A 20,050-nucleotide genomic window follows, 5' to 3' on the forward strand; every position below is an offset into this window, starting at 1 on the left:
GTCCTAAGCGGTGGTGGTGTTTTGATGATAGTAAAGATGCTGTTAGTTTTTTGTTGTCCACCCACAGCAGTCTTGTTTTTCTGCCTCTGATTCCTTAAACTTCCAAACATATTTGCCTCTCTTCTTCAAACGCTTCCCACTTTAAAATGTGCAGAGGTTTTCCTTCTCATAAGCATAGGGAGAAACGTGTTTTTTTCCTATTTATAGCAATAATTCCCTATTAAAATTTGCACTGTATCGAATAACTGGGAAATGCAATCTTCCTGGAGCTTCCCATGGAGCTTTTCTGTGAATGATTCTTATTGTTCCTTTTTCACTTGCTTTCCTAGCAAAATCCCAGAAGCTAAGGATTTGAAGCAAAAATTACTAAGTGAAACTTTTGGTCTGTTAAGGGGGAAGTCAAATTAAACTAACGGGTCTTGAACCTGACTATGTAAGTGTAGTGACTAATTTAAAATCCTGTCTACTTAGTACTCTGTAAACCACTGATCCTGACAGACCAAAAAAAGCGAGTCAAGAATTTGTAGTAGGGCAAGCTTCATGTTTAACCACTGAAGTTGGAGTTGCTAAGGTTGTGAGGCCAAGATACAAAAATTTTCTGTTATAGGAGTCATTAGAAATGTTAATTCCTGGCATGTGGCAGCAGTGGTTGCTGGAGTATCAGACTGCTGTTTTCTGGAACTCTTGCTTATGACAGCTTTTAGCATTCTCTCAAGGCATATGGCTCAATGACATAATAGGGAGGCAAATTTGAAAGGAAATTATGTGCGGTTAGGTGAGAACTAAAGCAAAGCATGTTAAGGATCCAGTAAAGGTTTTGTTAAGTCTACTAGTAAGAGTGTAACTTGTGGATGAAAGAAGCAGAAAGTATATATTTACATCACTCTTGGTCTGGTCCTTAAAACCAAAAAGACTCTTATTTTTAGTGCTGATTGTACTGCTGCTAGTAAATGGGACGGAAGGATTTTGGTAATGTTTCTGTAATTGAGATCAGGTGTAGTGTAGTAGATGTAGTAGATGAATATGAATGCTGAGCTTAATTCCTGGGGCTAACTGCTGTGTGGGCCTCTTGTCTTCAGAATCAAGGGAGCATGGATGCCATGAACATGGATACAGTTTGCAGACTGTATGAAGTGGGCAGGCAGCGTTTAGCAGAAGATGAAGAGGATGAAGAAGAAGATCAGGTGAGAAGTATAGCATTAACCTGGTTGTTCAAGAGTAGCTGTTAGTCATCTACATGTGAGAGGCCACAGGTGTTCATTTATTACCCATAAAGTACAAATGCCTTGTTTGGTCTCACCTAATGCGAAATAGATCACTTTACTGTCAGTGTAAACTAAGACTATCTATGCAGAACCTGTGCGAACAGTAACTTTGTGCACATGCAGTAAACTGACATGATAATATAGTTTGTTTATTAGTTTCCCTAAGTGTTTCAATCTTGATCAGACACTTTGCTGTTTGTTCTGCTTGTTTTTTAAAAAATATTTTGACACCCAATAGAGATAGTAGTGTTTTGAGGTTTTCCTTTTTTCAATTCCAAGTCTCATATTTGGGCATAACTTGTCACCAACTTCTGAACGAGACAATTTGTGACTAATGCAGTGAAACTGTACAGTACTTCTACATAGCAAAATCTTTTAAGAATTTTAAAGAAAGCTGTAGGTTTGCATTGGGATGTGTTGGTTTTCCTTCTGAGATCAGCCATTTGATCTCTGGCAACTTGACAAAAGAGCCAAGAACTGCAGTAAGTGCTCCTCAGGGTGCAGTTGGTGGAATACACAGTAGCACAGAATGCTTACTATAGTACAATGAGAATTAAAGACAAATTTGTAGCTTTTTGGGTGTCAGGTGTTTGGTTTTGTTTTGGGTTTTGGTTTTTTTTTTTTTTAACAGGCAAAGACCTTATGCTTCAATTCCCTAAAGATTTTAAATGCATTATTCTCTGCTCTTTGGTGTCTGCATTCTAGTAAATCATACATTTATATCTCCTGTGAGAAAAGCTGGCTTCACCTTTTTCCAAAGAATGCCAGAAGGCAATATTTTGGTGGGGTTTTTTTTCCAGACTCTGTGGAAAGCTGGATTTCTGCTACTCTTTTTGTCTCTGAATTTTCCTGTTGCTGGGTTAAAACTTTTACTTTCTAGTTCAGAAGACTGGATAGCAGATCCTACGAAAGAGTAATTTTCTTTGCAGTTAGTTATTACAATTTCACTGTAATTCTGAAGATAAAGCAGTAGCTCTGTTTTGCATATACTGTTTGCTGTCCTGTCCTCTCAATGTGCTACAAGGTTGCAGTTGAAGTCTTGGCATTCTTATGAAATCATTGATCACTCTTTCTATCCCTAGATTGGATGGATTCAGTTTAGGAACTTTTAGGATGGGTGAAGAGTATAATTCCTTGGGAAGCAATGACCAGGGTTGGTGGGCAGGAATTACCGTTCCTTCCAAAGTGTTTCTACTTTCTAGCCATCCAGTGCTTGCCTCAGGCAATAGTTTCTATTCTTGTCTCTGCTTCCACTGTTTTTGTTCACATTCAGTATACTCTAGTAAGCTTATTCACATTTTCTTTATAAAATCTCAAAAAATAGTTTGTAGCAGAAATTGATTTTGCATTGTACAATGATTAACTAGCAGCTATCAAGACACTGTTTTGTGTTATTGCTGGTAAGTGTTGACTTAAGTGGAGATCTGTATTTGTATAAGAGGACGCAGTCTGAATGCTCTTGGTTTCAGGTGGTAACACTAGGTACCAAGCAGAGATAAAGTATCTGTCATCCATCAAATGTGACTGGGGACACTTCCTGTCTTACAAATGGACGTGGCCCCAGGAAGAATTTAAGTATGCTAAAAGCTTTTCTGTAAAGCTTATAGTGTGTTCAAACAGCTGCTTTGGGATCGATGTGCAAGCTAAGAGTGACTAGTTAATATTGCATAATCGCTGCTTTTTATGGTCTTCATTTCTGTGGTGTATAGATGTTTCCTAGACAGTAACTTTTAGGGATGGTTACAATCAAGTTTCTTTGTTAAGAGAGATTTGGTTTTAATATAAACAACATTTAAGAACCCAAATTCAATTCAGTCTATTAGAAAACCATAAATTAAACCCCTTGCTCTCTGTCACATAGCTGTTCACTGCTGTTCCTCCAGGTTTGTTCTAGTTTTAGGCTTACAAAATACAACTTTTGTCTCCATAGAGATGTCCAGCATCGAGCTAGAATGAGTACAGGTTTTCAAGAGTAAAGACAGAATCTCTCTTGCACACTTGTCTCTTAAGGCCAACAAGAGTAGTTTGTTTCCTGATGAACAGTTTTCTGTGTATACATACACTCACACATATGTAGGTGTTTACTAGTTAGTTTCTGTGATTTAGGCTTTGAAAAACTGGAAATAAACTTTCAAACTTATTGGGACTTCTCACAGATATTCTAAAACACCTTCTGGATAAAAGAAGATGCTTTCTGATCTTTTTCATGAAAATGGTGTGTGGGGAAATCCATGTGAATCAACATTAATCTCAAATCTCTTGGTCAAGATTTTTAGAGCAGATACTAATCTGTCTGGCCTCTGTATCTTCACCCCTTGACTTTGTGCATATATGTATTTCTGTATACGATCTACATGAGTCCACAAGTACAGTTTTTGCCTGTACAGAAAGTAGTAAGTACTCCAGTAGAAGCATACTTGATGGGCAAGCCTTGCTTGGAAGTCATGTGATGCAGAATAAAATTGCTTTAAAAATTGTGCTTGAGGCAAGTTAAGAACTGTGGAGAAAAATATCTGCCTGACATTTTTACTTTAAACTTTGATGCCTAGTGATGTCAGTTTTGACAACTGTCAACTGATAGCTCTGTGACAGATTTTTGAAAAGCAAAAGACTGAGAGTCCGTAAAATGAACCTAGCAGAGGTATTTGGCCTATAGATATTTTTCAATTCCTTCTCTTATTTAAGTGAAGAAACAAAACAACTATATTACTCCCCCTTTCTCAAACCAAACCTTGTAAAATCAACTGATCTGTTACATAAATTACCCTCAAATTAAGTGATCGGGCTGACTTAGCTGGTTTGTGTATGGTACTGCTGCAGTAAATGTTTATGGTTTTGTTTGAGATACTTGAGAACAGCAGCACTGTAGCTGGGTTCTTCCTTGGCTGTTATACTAGCCTTTCATATGAGATCTCTGGAAAGCTGTCTTTTCCTAGTTATGGCCAGTAATCCAGAGCTGTCAAGCCTTGTTAAACAGAACAAATGCTAAATGGATATTGGTACTCTGGTGGTCTGTACTTACTACGATAACTGAGGGAAAGTGAAGATGTAACATGCTTAGCAAGAGCTGGTTTGTGAGCTTTTTTGGTTGGATGTTTTACTCCAAAAATACTAGTCTTTCTGCCTTGAACTTTCATGAGTTTTGTGTATTATTTCACTGCTGGGTGACTATCTAAACAGGTCTGTCAGTGACCTGACAGTCTCACTCACAAGTATTTGCAAAACTATGTTCAGTCTATGGGGAAATAGGCAGAGTTTCCCATTCTTCAGTCCTGCAGCAAGATCCTTCTCCTCTTCCTCCTGTATTTGCCCCTGTTTTGATACACTCCTTCAGACTTAGACATAGCAAAAATAAGATGGGTGTCTGAGCTACTGGTACAGATGCTGGACCATCTTTTAGATGTTATCTTGCTTAATTCTTATTTCCCTTTCTTGGCTGATTAGTATCCCCTGTTTCACTCAGTAATCTACTGCCTTCTGTAGTGAGGCAGACAAGGAATTTCAGAGGAAATAGTGCAAAGGAAAGTGAACATACTGATCTGGCCTAGAAAAGGAGCATGGCAATTGCTATGGGCTAGAAAAGGAGACTTCAGAAATATTAAGTGGTCAGAAAAGCTAAAACCAAGGGAACCGGCTGACCACAGAGTAGACTCAAAACTGTGAAAGTTAAGTCTGGATGATGTTATCTTCTGAGTGGGTTACAGGAATTTCAGTCTGTGCATTTTCACGTCTTTATTTTAGTTTTTCTTTCCATATTAGTTCTTTAAGGTGTATTTTTCTCTCTGTGGTATATGATGTAGATGATATTGCATCTGTGAGGCTCAAGTAGTATTCTCAGTTATTGTCATGTTCAGAGGGATTTATGGCTTCAGCAGCAGATTGCTTCACCTAGCTGTCCCTGTCCTATAAAGTGTGTTCTACTTTTTTTGCCAGAACTGAAGAACTGTTAATTATCCTGCAGTGCTTCTGGGCTATCGAAATGGTGATGGTAGGTGTGTAATTTGTCTTTTTGCATTGGTTTAGAAAATTCTAGGTCATGTGAAATGAAAGCTTTTGAGATAAGACAATAAAGACTCAGAAGACAATCACTATTCTAACATGTGGTTTAGCCAGGATGGAGAACGTTTTTCCTCAGCTTTCTATGTGGTCTTTGTGATCCCAGTTTCTACTTTTACATTAGGACTTTTCCCCCTGTCTGCCTGCAACAGCAGTTCCACAGTAGTTTTACTGCTGTTGGTTTGATATAGGTTTGTTTTTATGTGGATATTTATTTGCTGAGGAAAAAACCCACAAACCTTAATCCATATTGACACATGTATTTGAGAACTGTCAGACCATGGTGATGCTTTGTCACTACAAGCTGCCTAGAATTATTGATGTCATCAGGGACCCTTAGTTTTTCAGGAGCTGTTCCTGTAACATTTGAAGATAGGTTTGTTTTGAAATCTTGGTGGAGATGAAATGGTTTACAGGGTAGTAGCTGGGAACAACTATTTTCAGACAAATGTCTCAACTGATAATAATATACATGTGTTTATTGCACACCTTAATAGGAATCTTTGAACTTAGTTGCAGCCAGGGAGGCTAAGTAAAGAGTGGTTTCCATCAAAGACCTGTTTACATAACAGGCACATCTTTTGAACAGGAATCCTCCAAAACAGATTTTTTTTTTTTTAAAAAAGTTTTCCTAGTACCTGCACTTCTTACCGTGTTTTTAGATAGTAGCAAATAACTGTGGCTGCTTCAGCCTATTCTGCTGTTTCAGAATCTAGTTTCACTAGCTGTCAGTGCAAACAGAGGAAATTCTGGGAAAGGAAAAAGTAATTGGAGTTTTCAGAAGGCTACACCTAGTATTATAGAGTAAAACAGCTTCAGCAGAGATAAAAGCATATTCTGCCTGTTCAGTGACAGAAATCAAAAGTTGACTTCCTCTCACCTAACACATCTTTCTAGAATTCCCAGAGTAGTGGGCATCCAAGAAAACAAAAGCTGCCTTAGCTGTGACAAGAAATGTCAGTCAGAAGCTTGAGAAAATAAAGGAACAAATTCTCATCCATAGAGGGAGAGTTCATTTACCTGCCAAATTTTGAAATTCCTTTACACGCTGTTGTTTTTTGTCATGCAGTTAAAGGAATGGGTGTATTTTTGTAAGTGTGAGATCAGTGAGAGGAAGGAAGAGAAGCAGATTCACAAATTGCACCTAGTTCTAGACTCCTTATATTATTTCTGAGCCCTACATTACAGAATACAATAGTCACATTAGAACACATTTATCCCTAGCATTAAGGAATGTATCAGCTATGAAATGATAACTTGCACATGCCTCAGAGAGGACAGTGACTCTGGAGTTAGACTGATTATCAACAGGTACATACAGTCATGTTAAAATGAAAACATTTCATAGGCAAAACCAGAGTATTGGTCAAAAGAGTCCCAGCTGAACATGCCAGTCCAATAGGGGCCCAGTTACTTTAAAGTTTTTGTTTATCTGTGTCATGGATGCTTTTTCATTCATCACAGGTAAGTAGTCGTTGTTAGACAAGCTAAACCTGCTTACACGGACTAAGAGAATAACTGCTTTTTTATTTCTTCACTCCATGTTTTGCCTCTGTGACATACTGTATGCTGTGTGCTGTTTCCTGTATTAAATCTGCACATACCTACATCTGCATAGAAGCCTATGGTAAGATTCCTTGCTTGTTACATAGAGTAACTTCTGCACATTCCCAGGCTTCTATGTTTTTAGCTCTGTGACCTCATTAACGGCTATGAAGAAGTAGAAATTCTAACACTGAAGTAGGCAAGAAGGTAAAAGTAGGTGCAGCACTATAGTGTGAAGGAGATGAATACTTAGAATTAATTTAATGGGATGATAATAGGAAGTGAGTTTGGGCTTGCTAGTTGAGGGGAAGGATGGAGACTAGGTAATCTAGGATGTAAAATTCCTTACATGCTTGACCCCCTAGAAGGCATGTTGGCTATATTTAAGCTTTTTCCACTGCTCATTGTTCAGGAAGTGTTAAGAAGTGTGTGGGGGAGGAACTGCGTAGAAACTCTTAAGTGACCAAAAACCAGACATTGTCACTTTGTCACTCCTGAGAATTGCATAACAAAGGATCAGAAAGTACCAATATGCTGCACAGATGCTTTGGAAGCAAAGAGAACAGTTGTCAGAAGGTATGACAAGGGGATTGTATGTGGAAGAAGATAAATTACTAAAACAAGGATACACTTAGTTCTCTGGAGTGAAACATTCTTCAGTGAATTTGTATTTGAACAATGATCATGTGTTCTTTTTTATGAAAGCAAAGCCCCTTCTCATGCTGGAAATAGGTAGCAATTAAAATAATACTGATAATTTGGAAGAGACCAGATTACTAAAAATGAGTTTGCTTTTCTCTAGGAGAAGCTTGGGGGAGGAGGGTGAAAGAGAGGGCGAAGTAAACTAGTAAGTGGTTTCTTGCAAAAGCGAATAAATTGACCAAAATAATGAGACTCTGGGAAACATGAATTTCTTTACCACCCCACCCCCCCCCCCAAAAAAAAACAAACCCTAAAAAGACTAGAGAAAAAAGTTTATAGAAGCAGATGCTTACCAGCAGATGATTCGACTTAGCTACAAATAGCCCGAAGTGAATTAAATATGAGCTGAAAGATTTGAAAAAGTGGGAAAAGCTTCACTGACATTTGATTAACTGTTTTGCCGGTAGAGAAAAGGCAGCCTCATAGATGGAAATAAGAATAGTTAGAGTAGAGTAATACCATATAACATGATTCAGACTGAGAGATGCAATAGACATTGTGTTTTCAGAGGGAGAGACTGTTGCTGGAAAGCATCTGCAGGTGAGAGGTGTTGACTTGGAAGTGATAATAGAAGGTGAGCATGGGGCTGGGGAAGGAGCAGCTGTGAGATGATGCCAGCTGAAGAGTTCATAGAGCAGTAACAGAGGAAGTTGGGCAGAGAACTGTTGACGTAAATAGTTGTTTTGGACTGTGAATCAAATCCTAGTAGAGGAAGAAAAAGTGGATGAGGTGTTAGATGAAAAGATGAAGCTTTTTGTAACAGCTGAAACCATGTCAAATAAGCAAAAAATCAGTGACCTGTAAATCTCAAAACTGAGTTAAGGTTTCCAAACCTAGTATCGACAATTAAGACCTGTGGGATCCTCTCTTGGCAGCTAACAGCCAGCCTAGTGTAAATTTGAAAGAGTATGTAATCTGTAGTTGAGAAGTCTCAAATTCTGTTCATCTGGTCATAAAAAATTTTGGGAGTCAAGGAATGTAAGAAAGCTCTATAAAAAGCTTTAAGAGTGCTTATGAAGTAAGCTGGTATATTTTTATATACTGCAGATCTGCAGTGCTGTAAGCCATACTTCCTGAAAGCATTTTGTATATATGCTGATTTAATGTTAAAATACAGTGCAGAAATGTTAAAATCAATAAATGAAAGTTCTGCCTAGTTAACATGTATTTTGCATCAGAGTTTGAGTAAGTGAAAGACGGGTTTTCCTGAGCCTTTGAAAGTTTTTTGAGATGAACACTGGTGAATATGTTAAGAAATTCTAACCAAATAACCTGTACTACCCAAAAAGACCGATTTTGTGAATTTTGTATGTGCAAAAAGAATGGGTAAAGGGGAACAGTAAGAAAGTCTATGATGATGATGAAAGTCTATGAAATGCATGCAAACGTGCATCAAAGAACAGTGTAGAAGAAAATGTGTAATGCTTGAACAAGAGCAAAGGGTATTTACTAAGCTCTGAATGGGCTGTAAATACAGGCAACATGAAGAGTTAGGTCAAGCATTTTTTTTGTTAGTGCTGCCACTCCTATATATGCCATTCCTTTAGGGGATATTGTTTATTTTTTTCCTTTGTAATTATAAATGATAAATAATTGAACCAAATCTATTCAGCTTTCTGAATCTTTACATAACATTGCAAACTGGTAGTAAATTACCAGTAATTTGCTTTGAGATGATCTTGAGATAATCCTTTGCTATGTAATCAACTTTTCTGATTCTGTAAGTTAAAGTCCAGCTTTTCTTGTACTACTACATCTCTGTAAACCTGCCTCTATGCAGGCATGTTAAAAAGCTGACGTGAATCACTTTTGCACTCTTAATCATCCTCAAAATAGTTCCAGGGTCATAGACTATGTGTTGAAGTTATTTATGTGTTACTGTGTGAATTAGTGAATTTTGGTGAGTTAGTGAGTGTTGAAGGATCTCTCCAAGATGCACACTTAAATTAATTGTCCCATTTGGCAGTCTTATCCTAGAACAACTGGTGGTTCCTGCATCCTTTATATGTGTTTAAAGTGTATAACTGATGATACTATACATTACTGACTGACATTCTTAAGACTTTTTGAGTTAAGCTGATACAAACCCTTTGTATAGATGGCCTTTTTCAGCCTAAACTAGTCTTTATTAGTTGAGTCAAATTAACTCTTTAGTTGAGTCAAACAATTTCTAAGTTAAACTGGGGCCTGTCCCTGTGTGGACATCCTACTTGCATCTGTGGATACCTATTCCACATTGAAGTTGCGGCCTCCTTCTTTGCTATCCCCTTATAACTAGGGTTTTGTTTTGTTCTCTTGTTCACTTTAACTTGTCAGCTTTGTCTTTGTTCATTGCCTTTTTTTTGCAGTCTTCTTGCTTTAACTGGGGTGAAGTCAGCACTGTAAGTATTTAGGCAGAGAAGTGGGGCCAGGAAGCCATTTTGTGTATGAAACAGTGTGGGTGTTTCCTAGATTAAAATTCCTTTATTATAATTGTGATACTGTGTTTTTGAAGAGCAGAAAGACTTGGCCATCCAGGTATATTGATACTGTAATGACCTCTGCCCTGCAGCTGTTATGTAGTGACATCTGTGTATGCTGGAGATGAAGAAGAGTAACACTGGTACAGTATTGTGAAGACAATACAGAAAACCCCTAGTGTTTGTATTCCTGTTAATATATAATAATAAAATTAATACATATGTATATAATATAAAATTACAAATTTGAGTCTCATTAGGGGTCAATGCATACTCTACTTTAAACTGTTCTACTCTTGCAGTCTTCGAGGTAAAGCTCCCTTAAGTTAATCCAAAGATTAGGTTATCTACAAGCAATCAATATACCTGAATCACAGTGTAACTAAAATGGGTAGCAATGTGACATCCTTAATTCAAAACCTGGGCTCCATCATGTCCCTCTGAATGTTGCCTACTCTATTTAAAAGGGAACATTAGATCTTTTTTCTTTTTTCCTCCATCATAGCCTTAGGTTGGGATTGTTTGTAATCTTACATGAATTACATAGGAATATAAGGTTTTGGTCTGGCTGTATTGTAATAATAGTCTACCTGGCTGTAGAGCAGGCACACAGAAATATCAGGCAGTAAGTCAGCTGATAGTGAGGTAAAATGTTCTACACAGGGAAGGTTATGAGATGGTCAGTTTGTAATTCTACAATACTACCCTGGTGCCTTCTGTAAAGATAACTGGCAGCTGTGAAGTGGCTTCTGCTGGAGAAGGAAGAGAATATTTTCTAAGGAAGCAGAGGAGGAATGTGAGGACTCCATGAACAGTTGAAGTTTTGATCTAAGCAGCTTTTACAGAGAACAATCCAAATAGAAGCATATCTTTAGGCATCTAAAGGAGTTAGTGATGGCTAAAACAATTTCTTGATATTGTTTAAGTCATATGGAGTGTGCTGGTCTATGGGTTCTGTGGATCAGTTTACTCCCATGAGGAAGATAAGCACAGGTGCATCCTTGTTTTGCATAGATGTGCATGCTGGTTCTTTCTTCTAGCAGCACCTGTGTCATTGCCCAAAGCTCTTGGGAACTACTGATGAGTAGGTAGAAGCTTGCTTTTGCAGGTTTTTCCTTCAAAAGTCCAGATATGGTTTGGAATAACTGTTCTGCCTATCTTCCCTTGTGACATTGCACAAGGATTTTTTTCACTGCTCTTACGCAAGCATACTGAATGAGTCATTGGGGAAGGCATGCCATTTTTTATCTGTATATGGATCCCTTATGTGAGACATTGTGGTATCTGATGAGGATACAGCCTAGATAACCATTAACAGGCTGGATATCACTTACATATGATGGTGTTAGGTGTGAGGAAATACCAGGTGCAGTCTTTCTCAGCTGTATGTCCCACAGATTGGTTTTGGGTGCAGAAGCTCAGTGTGCTTTCTCAAGAGAGATCTCACCACGTACATGCAAGCCTCATGTTTCTAGACTGGAGTATTGCAGTGCAAGAGGTTTGTGCTTGGAGATTGTTCAGAAGCTAATGCAGAATTAGCCTGTTACTTAGCAGAAGTATCACAGTTTCCAGGTTCGTTTGTGTTCTTTAAAACATGATGAAGTACAGATTTTTCACTAATTAACATCACTCCTCTTGAACTGTGTTCGGTGTCACTCATTCAGCTCGGTAAGGATGTGCACTGTGTGCATGTCATGCTCTCTCTGTCACATGCACACATGACTGCTTGTAGCATGGTTTTCACACTATTTTCTGGTTTACCAAGGACAAGTATAATTTAGATCATATCTTACTGTTCTTAGGTGTTTTTTAAATGAGTGTGGCCTGATTCTAGTTGCCTACTTCAGATTAAGTAATTTAAACTGGAAAGGTGGTTTCATTGATTTCAGTTCTCTAGTATCTGTTGCAATTTATATTTTCCCAAAGAATTTTTTCCTCACTGGTTGGTATAATCCTTCAAAGGTAATTTGCAGCTAAATATACATCCTTTCTGTGTAATTTGGTGCTTACTCTTGTCAGCTAGAAGAAATATTTAGCTTTATACAACTATATTTCATTTCATCCTGTATTTGAAGGATGATCTTGCTATATATGCCATGCCTTAAGCTTGAATGAAAAAGTTGGTAAAATAGTATTTCCATTTCCAGTAAATACATTAAATGTGAAACAAAATTCAGTAGTTTTGACATGTTCTCTTAAGTCATTGTGGGCTGGATATTTAGGAATAAAATGCTTTCAGAAATTCCACAGATGTGGAAAATAAGAAGGTACCTAACTAATTTCAGGATCCTTTAGGTTTCAACTACACAGACTCTAAATGAATCTCGTAGACAATACACTTTTTTCCTAATGTCTACAGTTGTGCCTCTATCTCCAAACACTGAAAAACTTGGCTTAATTTTTCCAAGCTTTTAAAATAACTTGATCTCCTCCTTTCCATCTTCAGAGTTCTTTAGAAACTGAAAAAGGAAAATGACCTCTCCTGCCTTTTCAGTTTTTAATCAGTTTTTCAATTCTGAATTAAAGTAATTCTGAATAAACTTTATTAAAGTTTAAGACATTGGTGTCTCTGCAGATACTGCATAGAACAAAAGTAAAAGTTATTAAGGCAAAAGCTTTTCTACTCAGTTCAATATATTTTATGGAAAATTATACTCAATATGGCACTCCAGTTTAAAACCATGAACTGCAAGTAAGATATTTTCCCTCCCAGTGTGTATACAGTTCAAAAAGTAATGTCTGTTTATTTGGGGACTCATTGACTCAAAGTAAAGTTTGTAATTGCCTAAAGTAAGCATAGACTTTAATACAGGTTGTTTTAATTTTATACTTAATATAAGCTCTTTCAGAAAGCAAACTGTGTGTAGCAAACCAATGCTTTTATACTGTAATCTCCATTTAAATAACACAGCACTTCTGGTCAGTAGAGGAGACTTGGCTGCCTTTTGCAAGTGAAGAAACAATAAAATTTGCCCAGGCTTTCTGGCATTCCGTGTTTCTTTTGCCTATGACAGATGTTGGATTTGTGTAGGTGTGGTGGATTTTTTTTATAGCGCTCACTGAAGAAAAAGTAGGTTGGGGAGATGACAGTAAGGTCTTTTTCCTCTGTCCTTTTAGATCTGAAAATGCAGCAGTCTAAACAGCACAGTGTGAGTGTGGTGAGCTTGAGGACCAAACTAACGCATGAAATAGGTTGTTAAATATCTATCTTAACTGCTTCATAATTTTGCAAAATGTGTTCCCTCCCAAAACAAAGGGGCAGTTAAGAGTGAATGACTGGAGAGCTGCCTTCCTGCCACATGAGAGCGTTCTGTTAGAGAAAAAGGGTGTGAGTCTGAGGAGACGTGCAGGTATATTGAAGCCTTTCGTTGAGTCTTGAAGAATTCCTGGAGCTTGGCTTGTGATGGCACTTTTTGGCCTCTCATTTTTCTGGAAGAATAATAGCACTGTAACAGCTTCTTCCCACTCAGTTTTATCTGCTAGACATGAATTTCTGGATTTGATCTGTACCATGAGAAATTCAGTTGCCTTATTGAATGCAAATTCTTACAGTTTGATAGAGAAAGATCTTGATCCACAGATCAATGCCAAAGATGAGACTTCTGAGCTGCTTTAAACAGTTCTATAATCTGAAGCTGGGTGATTCAGGGATTGGTTTAGGCTAATAGCATCCTTCCCTACTTTTTACCTCTCATCTAAATCAGGAATGACTGAGAGACTGAACATCCTATGCTGCATGCTGTTTGATGCAAAGTAGAGGTTTTGGTCCAGTTGAAACTAAAGCAGTTTGTACAAGACTAGCAACAAAGCCATGGATTAACAGGTCTTACTGCATGTCCTTCTTAAGAGTGCGCTGTGGTGACACATGTTGATGGCCAGTATTGGTGAGGAGCTTGAGCCAGTGGTACCTGTGTTGCACCAGCGTTTTGCAGATAAGACTTTGCAGGCCTGCAAATGATGTAGCATGTGTCATGTTCTGTAGTTGTGGAGAGAAAGTGTTTATATGGGTGACGGGAAAGTGTTTATAATGTATGATGTCTGGATATGGGGAGAAGTGAAAACTGTAGGTATGTTTTCTTCAATTATTCTTATTCCATTTTACATTTCTTTTAATGTCTGCAACGGACTATTTTTGCTGTCTTTATAGGAGGAAGAAGAGCAAGAGGAAGAAGATGATGATGAAGATGATGATGATACAGATGACCTTGATGAACTAGATACAGACCAGCTGCTGGAGGCTGAGCTGGAGGAGGATGAGAACAATGAGAATGCTGGTGAGGATGGAGAAAATGACTTTTCTCCCTCCGATGATGAGGAGCTTGCCAACCTCCTGGAAGAGGGAGATGAGGGTGAAGATGAAGATTCTGATGCTGATGAGGAAGTTGAGCTGATTCTTGGAGATAGTAAGTGTGTGTCCAGCTTGGTATCTCACCACAGGTGACCTTGTCCTCTGTTTAATGTCCTGACAAATATGCAACATCTAAGACTTCCCTGAAATGACTTAGCTGGCTTTCCTCCTTGCTGGTATGAAAGGCACAAATCATCATGCTTGTTTACCTGTGGCCTCTCAAAGTAATCTATGGGTAAAACCAGCTCTTATCTGAGAGAACTGTGAGTTCTGGAAAAGAAGGTATCTCCTTTCTTCAAATGCTCCCAGGTGTGTGTGTGAGAACTTAAAGGCAGGCCAAAAACTCCATGTGAAGAAGCTTTGTCTGATTGCTTGCCTGTCCTGCCCTTCAAGGGAACACTGGTTGAACTGTTACCTCACCTGTCTTCTCTGCCTTATTTGTACCTGTAAGGACAGAGAAGCATTTTTTCTCCTTGGTGCTATTCTTTCTCTTTTGTGATTGTTTAAAGTGCAAAAACAACATGGCATTTCTGACATCACTTCCTTTTTCAGACTGTTCTGAAGCTAACATAACTTTTGGGATAGAATTTAAATTATTCTCTTTTTCTGGCATTCCACAGATACAGAGACTTGAAAAGTTAACAAAGTGTGTGTGTGTGTGTGTGTGTATAAGAAAGAAAGGTCTGAACTTTATATGTAGCAACTTAATTTGGAAAAAAGCTTCACAAGAAAGAGAAGGTGAGTAGGATAGCATCAGGCTTGGGATTTCTGACACCAGATTCGGTTCCCTTTTTTGCAGCACAGTTTTTGAGTATGTGTGGCCAAGCTACATGGTTCTTTTTAATTTCCAAGCTGTAAAATGGGGATAATATAGTTACCTTAGGTTAAAAGGTTGGTAGGGATAAGTAATTACAGTGTGCAAGGTGTTTGAAGTCCGGCAATGATAGGAGATTAATATGAGAGCTGAGGTGGGAATCAATCTTCTCTGCCAATGCGCTGGAGGATGAAGCATGCCAGGCCTCTGTTTTGGCACTAATGTGGCTGGCAGACTCATTCATATCCCTCTTTTCTGTTAGAATGCAGCTTAGTCGTTTTTAAGGATGCAGCCACATCAGGTTGCCAGACCTGTGGGGTCAGTCTGCTGTTCTCTCGAAGGTAGTAGGTATACAATGCAGGGCCATATAGGGCATTTACATAGCTCAAATTCATTAATAGCATATTGCAGTTCAACATTTTGGGATTGCGGATAGCTTCTGCCTCTCCCAGTAGCTGGCAGGACCTTCTTGACGCAACTCCACTTCTGTTTCCTCAGGGAGTGCAGGACCAGAAGCTATTAAGAGAGCACCTGGTGTGCTGTAACTTGAATTGTCCAAGGGGCAGAACGGAGGGGAAGTTCAGGCCATTTCAATAACTATTCCTGTAAAAAAATTGGTGCTACTTGACACTTAGTTATTTCAAGTGTGCTCTGCAGAACACTGTGTATTATGAGATGGCCAGACCTGTACACTGTTCATGGGTAGAACCACTTGATCAGAACTTTGATCTGGTATCGCTGTGGAGCTGCAGCCAGCCCATCCTGTGGCAGTTAGGTTGCTTGGCAGCATCTCTGGGAACTTAAAGCAGGGAATGCATCTCTGCTAGGCTGATGTATGCGTGGCCCTCACACAGGGTTTGGTGAGTGGGGTTCTGTGGCTTCTTCTTTGTGACTGCAACATCATCTGGCTTGCTTTTGTTTCTCACCCAGCAAAAGCAAGTAAAATTTCCTTCTCCTTTGCTTATGCTGTGCACCAGAATTAAAAGTTGTAAGGGTACTGACACTGTTGCAAAGTACAGATCTGTGGCATGGTGATGTATTTAGAGTGCTTCCTACTGCAGACCCTTGTCGTATTTTGGATGAACCTCTGTAACATACAGTGGGTGTGCTTCAAAACAAAATAATTCAAAGAACAGTTGAAACAGGGGAGTGAGTGGCTTTGGTTCCTTGTGCTTTAGAAGAGGTTTTGTTTCCTTTTCGGGAATAATCCATGGAGAACCTTTCAAGTATAAATTTGTCTTCCCCCTCCTTTGTCACCACCTTGGGGAGGGTGGATCTGTTTGTCTTGTCCAAACCAGTTTATGCATAGTGCAGACCTTCCATGAGCTTGTTCCTGGCCGGTGAGGTGTCCTTTTTGAAATGCACAGGTGACATAGGATGGAAGAAATATATGGAATTCTTACCAGCAGCATGGCTGACTCTTGTTTCCTCTTTTCTTCTGTAATCAAAAATGGCAACTTCCTGGGCAAGTTTGTAAGTTTCTGCCAAGCAGTTAACTGCAGTCAAGTTTACTTATTGACATGGAGCTCAAAATTGGAAGGTTGTGTCGTGGACTGCAGAATAAAGAGTTAGGAGATCCCTTTTCAAAGCTTTCCTCTGGTGTTTTAAAAAAAGCAACAACTTTTTCAGCTTCTTCTCCAGAGTTGCTGGATTGTTCTCTTGCTTGTGCTTCTTTCCCTCTTACTGCCTAAGTATAGCTGCTGCAGCACTGGCTGGTGTTTTCCAACTCCCCTTACATGGCTGTAGCTGTTCTGGGAGCAGTGATGACTCCTCAGCTTAGGCTCAGTATGATGGATGGTGAGACTGGAGCGTCCCTTGCTGATCACAGTGGAAGGGCAGCTGGCTGATCTTCAGGGAAGAGGGTTGGAAGAAAGGGTTTGTGCCCTCTGCTGCTTGCCTGTGTTTTTTTGTTTTGTTTTTTTTTTTTTTCCCTAAGGAAAGCATCTGAGAAGGGGTGAACCTTCCAGAAGGCCTTGCTTACCTTGATAGGCATTTTAGAGATCCTGTGTAACTGAGATGGCTAAGAGGAAGTCTTGGTGTCTTTTTTTTTTTTTTTTTTTTTAATATTTTTAACACCAGTTAACTGCAGCATCCAATGAATTCATATATGAAAAAGAACCAACGTCACCTCTAAGGTAAGGCAGGAGACCTCTTGCTGCCAGAGCTGCTACCACTTCCGTCTTGCACAACTGAGGGAGGAGAGATCTTATGTTTTAAGAGAAAAAGCAAGTGTGTGTGTGTGAGTGCTTCTGGCAAATCCTTTCATGTCTTTTTTTCTGTACCACAATGAAGAAACCCAGGAAAAGCACAGTTTTCAGGTCACCTTTAGTGAGTGCCATGTAGATAAATTCATTACAGAAGCCTTCAGGTTGCTAGAGGAAAGTTCTAGTTGTAAGTGTATGGATTTCTTCTCCTGCTGTGCTGTGCAGAGAAGAGTGACAGGCTAATAAGAACCTAGTACTGAGAAAGTCTGAGTCTTATAACTTACTGCGTAATGAATTAGCCCCATGCACATTATACAGAGGCCATATTGCACCACATCGGGTTGGTGGAATTGTCAAGCTTGCTTTCAAATAACAGCTGTGAGGAATGACTGCCAGATCTGTCCAGCCCCCAGCATGAAGAGCTATTGCACTTAGACGGGCACAGTAAGTTGTGCAGGCAGCTCACATGCAGGTAACTTGCTGCTGGTGTCCTTCTCCCCATCTTGTCATGGGAAAAAAACCTGCCAGCTAATAGAAACTGCACTTGCTAAAACTGCTCTCCTCTTGACCCTCTTTTTTAACCAGGGAAAGAAAGCTCTGGTGCAGATTTGCTAACTGCTTTTGATTAACTTGAGTGCTAGCTGCCTCGGTCATTGCTGGAGAGCTGCTGGTCTCAAGCAGGTGGTGGCCATCTCTTGTAGCTGTGAATGTGTTGCCTTGCTTAGCAGCCCTGACAACTGTGTTCTTCTATAAACCAAACATAACCTACATGTCTCCTTTTCAGCCGACAGCTCAGATAACTCTGACTTGGAGGACGACATAATCCTGTCTCTGAATGAGTGAGGAGTGACTGCGAGGTGGGGTGTTGGGAGGAGACACTCCCTTCCCAGCAGAAGACCGGAGACCAAATTGGAAACGGATTCTGACCACCCCAGCCCTTTTTCTCCTGGGAAAACCTGAGGAACTCCAGCCCATCCGCTGTGTTGGTTTGAGTCAGTTTGAGGCTCGGGGCCAAGTCCGAGGCTCTACAATAAAGAGACCTGGGGTTAGGCCTCTTTTCTCTCTGCCTTTTTTTTTTTATTTTTTATTTTAGGCTGAGATGACTCTCCTCTTCAAGGAAACTTCTGAAGATATTTCACAATATATTTTCTTTGTATAAAGTTCTTTCCTAAAGAACAGAAATAGTTTTATATAAAACAAAAAAAAAAAAAAAAAAGGCAGGTGTTCTGGTAAAGAGGGGATGAACTTTGTATTCCTGTAGGATCTTGTTACAATGGGGTAGGTTCGGGGGAGAAAAATTGTTTAAAAGAAGAGGCATTTTTATGCAACTACTAAATGAAATAAGAGGATCATGGTTTCTAAAATTGTTGAGGAGTGAGAATATTTTTATTTTAAATATGATTTTATTTTTAAAAAAAAAAGCAGCAGGTGTTAACACCTGCTAATGCGCCAGTGTGTTTCAGATGCTTTTGTCCTCTAGGGAAGAGCCCTGGGGGTGTTTGGTAACTGAACCTACAGGCTGTTTAAAGCAGAGATTCTCACTGTGATACCAGCTATAGTGGAAGGCTGAAATCCTGGCTTGGTCCGGTCAGAGCCTGGTATTCCTGAAGACATGGAGATCTGGGATAAAAGTTTGAGCCCTCTTTCTCCCCTCTGCCCTTTGTGGTTCAAGTTTTTTAATTTCCCCCCCGCCTCTTGCCCTCTGTGTGGAAACTGCAAATTGAAGGCCTTTTTTCTTTAATGTAAAGTGTATTTATTAAAAAATTAAATACAAATCCTGTCTCTGTTTATGGCTGTGAATTGTAGCCATGCATTCCTCTGCCACCCATGCAAAAGCGGTGCTCTGTGCACCTGAGGAGTGCAGCCCTGTAGAGGAGAGCAGCTTGGTGTAGCTAGTGGCTTGGCTGCAATAAGGAAGGGCAAAGTAAACAAGGGGCAAGATTTCTAAGAGTGCAGGCTCCACCTGCTGCTCCAGTCCAAGGGGACTCCCAGAGCTGCATGACATTTCACAGCACCTGTGGGTTCAAATCTGACTTGTTGGTTTGCCTGACAACCTTGAATTCTCATTGGGGTTGTGGGCAGTATGGCATCGCATCCTTACTGCGCTGTGTGGGACTTGGAAGATGCTGCTAATGCCAGGCTGTGATTTTTGTTTAAAGATGCACCAGAACATCCACTCTCCGGTTCAGCTACCCGAAGCGTGGTGAGCTGCAGGGAGCTCTCGCCACCTTGCTGGTGTGTGTCAGAAGGCGGGAGCAGCATTGGGCCTCCTCATCCATATGTGGTTTGGCATTACATAGGCTGCCTTGTGGCTATACTGGCAGAAAGCAAATTAGGTGTTCCTGTTTGTACATGACAAGAGGCCCTGCCCTTAGAAGGGGATAAAAAAAATTGCAGTTGAGTGTTTGATTTCACTGTACAGCACACAACTGCACAGGTTAGTTCTGTGAGTCAGAACTGGAAGGTAAGTGTGCTCACAGCTTGCTTGGACAAGGCCACTAAATGTGCTATTTATCCCCAGGTGTTCAGATAACATCCACTCAACTTTTTACCCTTTCTCTGTTTTGGCCGCTTTCATAATAGGGTTTGAGGCAGAGTAGGTAGCTGGAGGCTTCTCACTCCTTGACACTACAGCAAGTTTTCCTCCAAGAACTGTG

At 39.7% G+C, this 20,050-nt stretch overlaps 1 protein-coding gene across 5 annotated transcripts in view; it reads left to right on the top strand.

The window, feature by feature from the left end:
• Positions 1–19,159, top strand: part of DCAF1 (DDB1 and CUL4 associated factor 1) — a 54,847-nt gene extending 35,688 nt beyond the window's left edge. For 2 of the 5 annotated variants that reach the window (XM_075714515.1, XM_075714516.1), the window contains exons 22-24: positions 1,080–1,184; positions 14,175–14,430; positions 18,178–19,159. In XM_075714515.1, coding sequence (XP_075570630.1) covers positions 1,080–1,184; positions 14,175–14,430; positions 18,178–18,236 — 420 coding nt within the window. In that variant the 3' untranslated portion in view covers positions 18,237–19,159. Of the gene's footprint in view, positions 1–1,079; positions 1,185–6,939; positions 6,949–14,174; positions 17,325–18,177 lie in introns of all 5 variants that reach the window. The other 3 variants (XM_075714517.1, XM_075714519.1, XR_012831212.1) reach the window with 3 other exon arrangements.
• The last annotated feature ends 891 nt before the right edge of the window (positions 19,160–20,050 follow it).

Source organism: Pelecanus crispus, chromosome 7 (assembly GCF_030463565.1).
Source record: "Pelecanus crispus isolate bPelCri1 chromosome 7, bPelCri1.pri, whole genome shotgun sequence".
Lineage (NCBI taxonomy): Eukaryota > Metazoa > Chordata > Aves > Pelecaniformes > Pelecanidae > Pelecanus > Pelecanus crispus.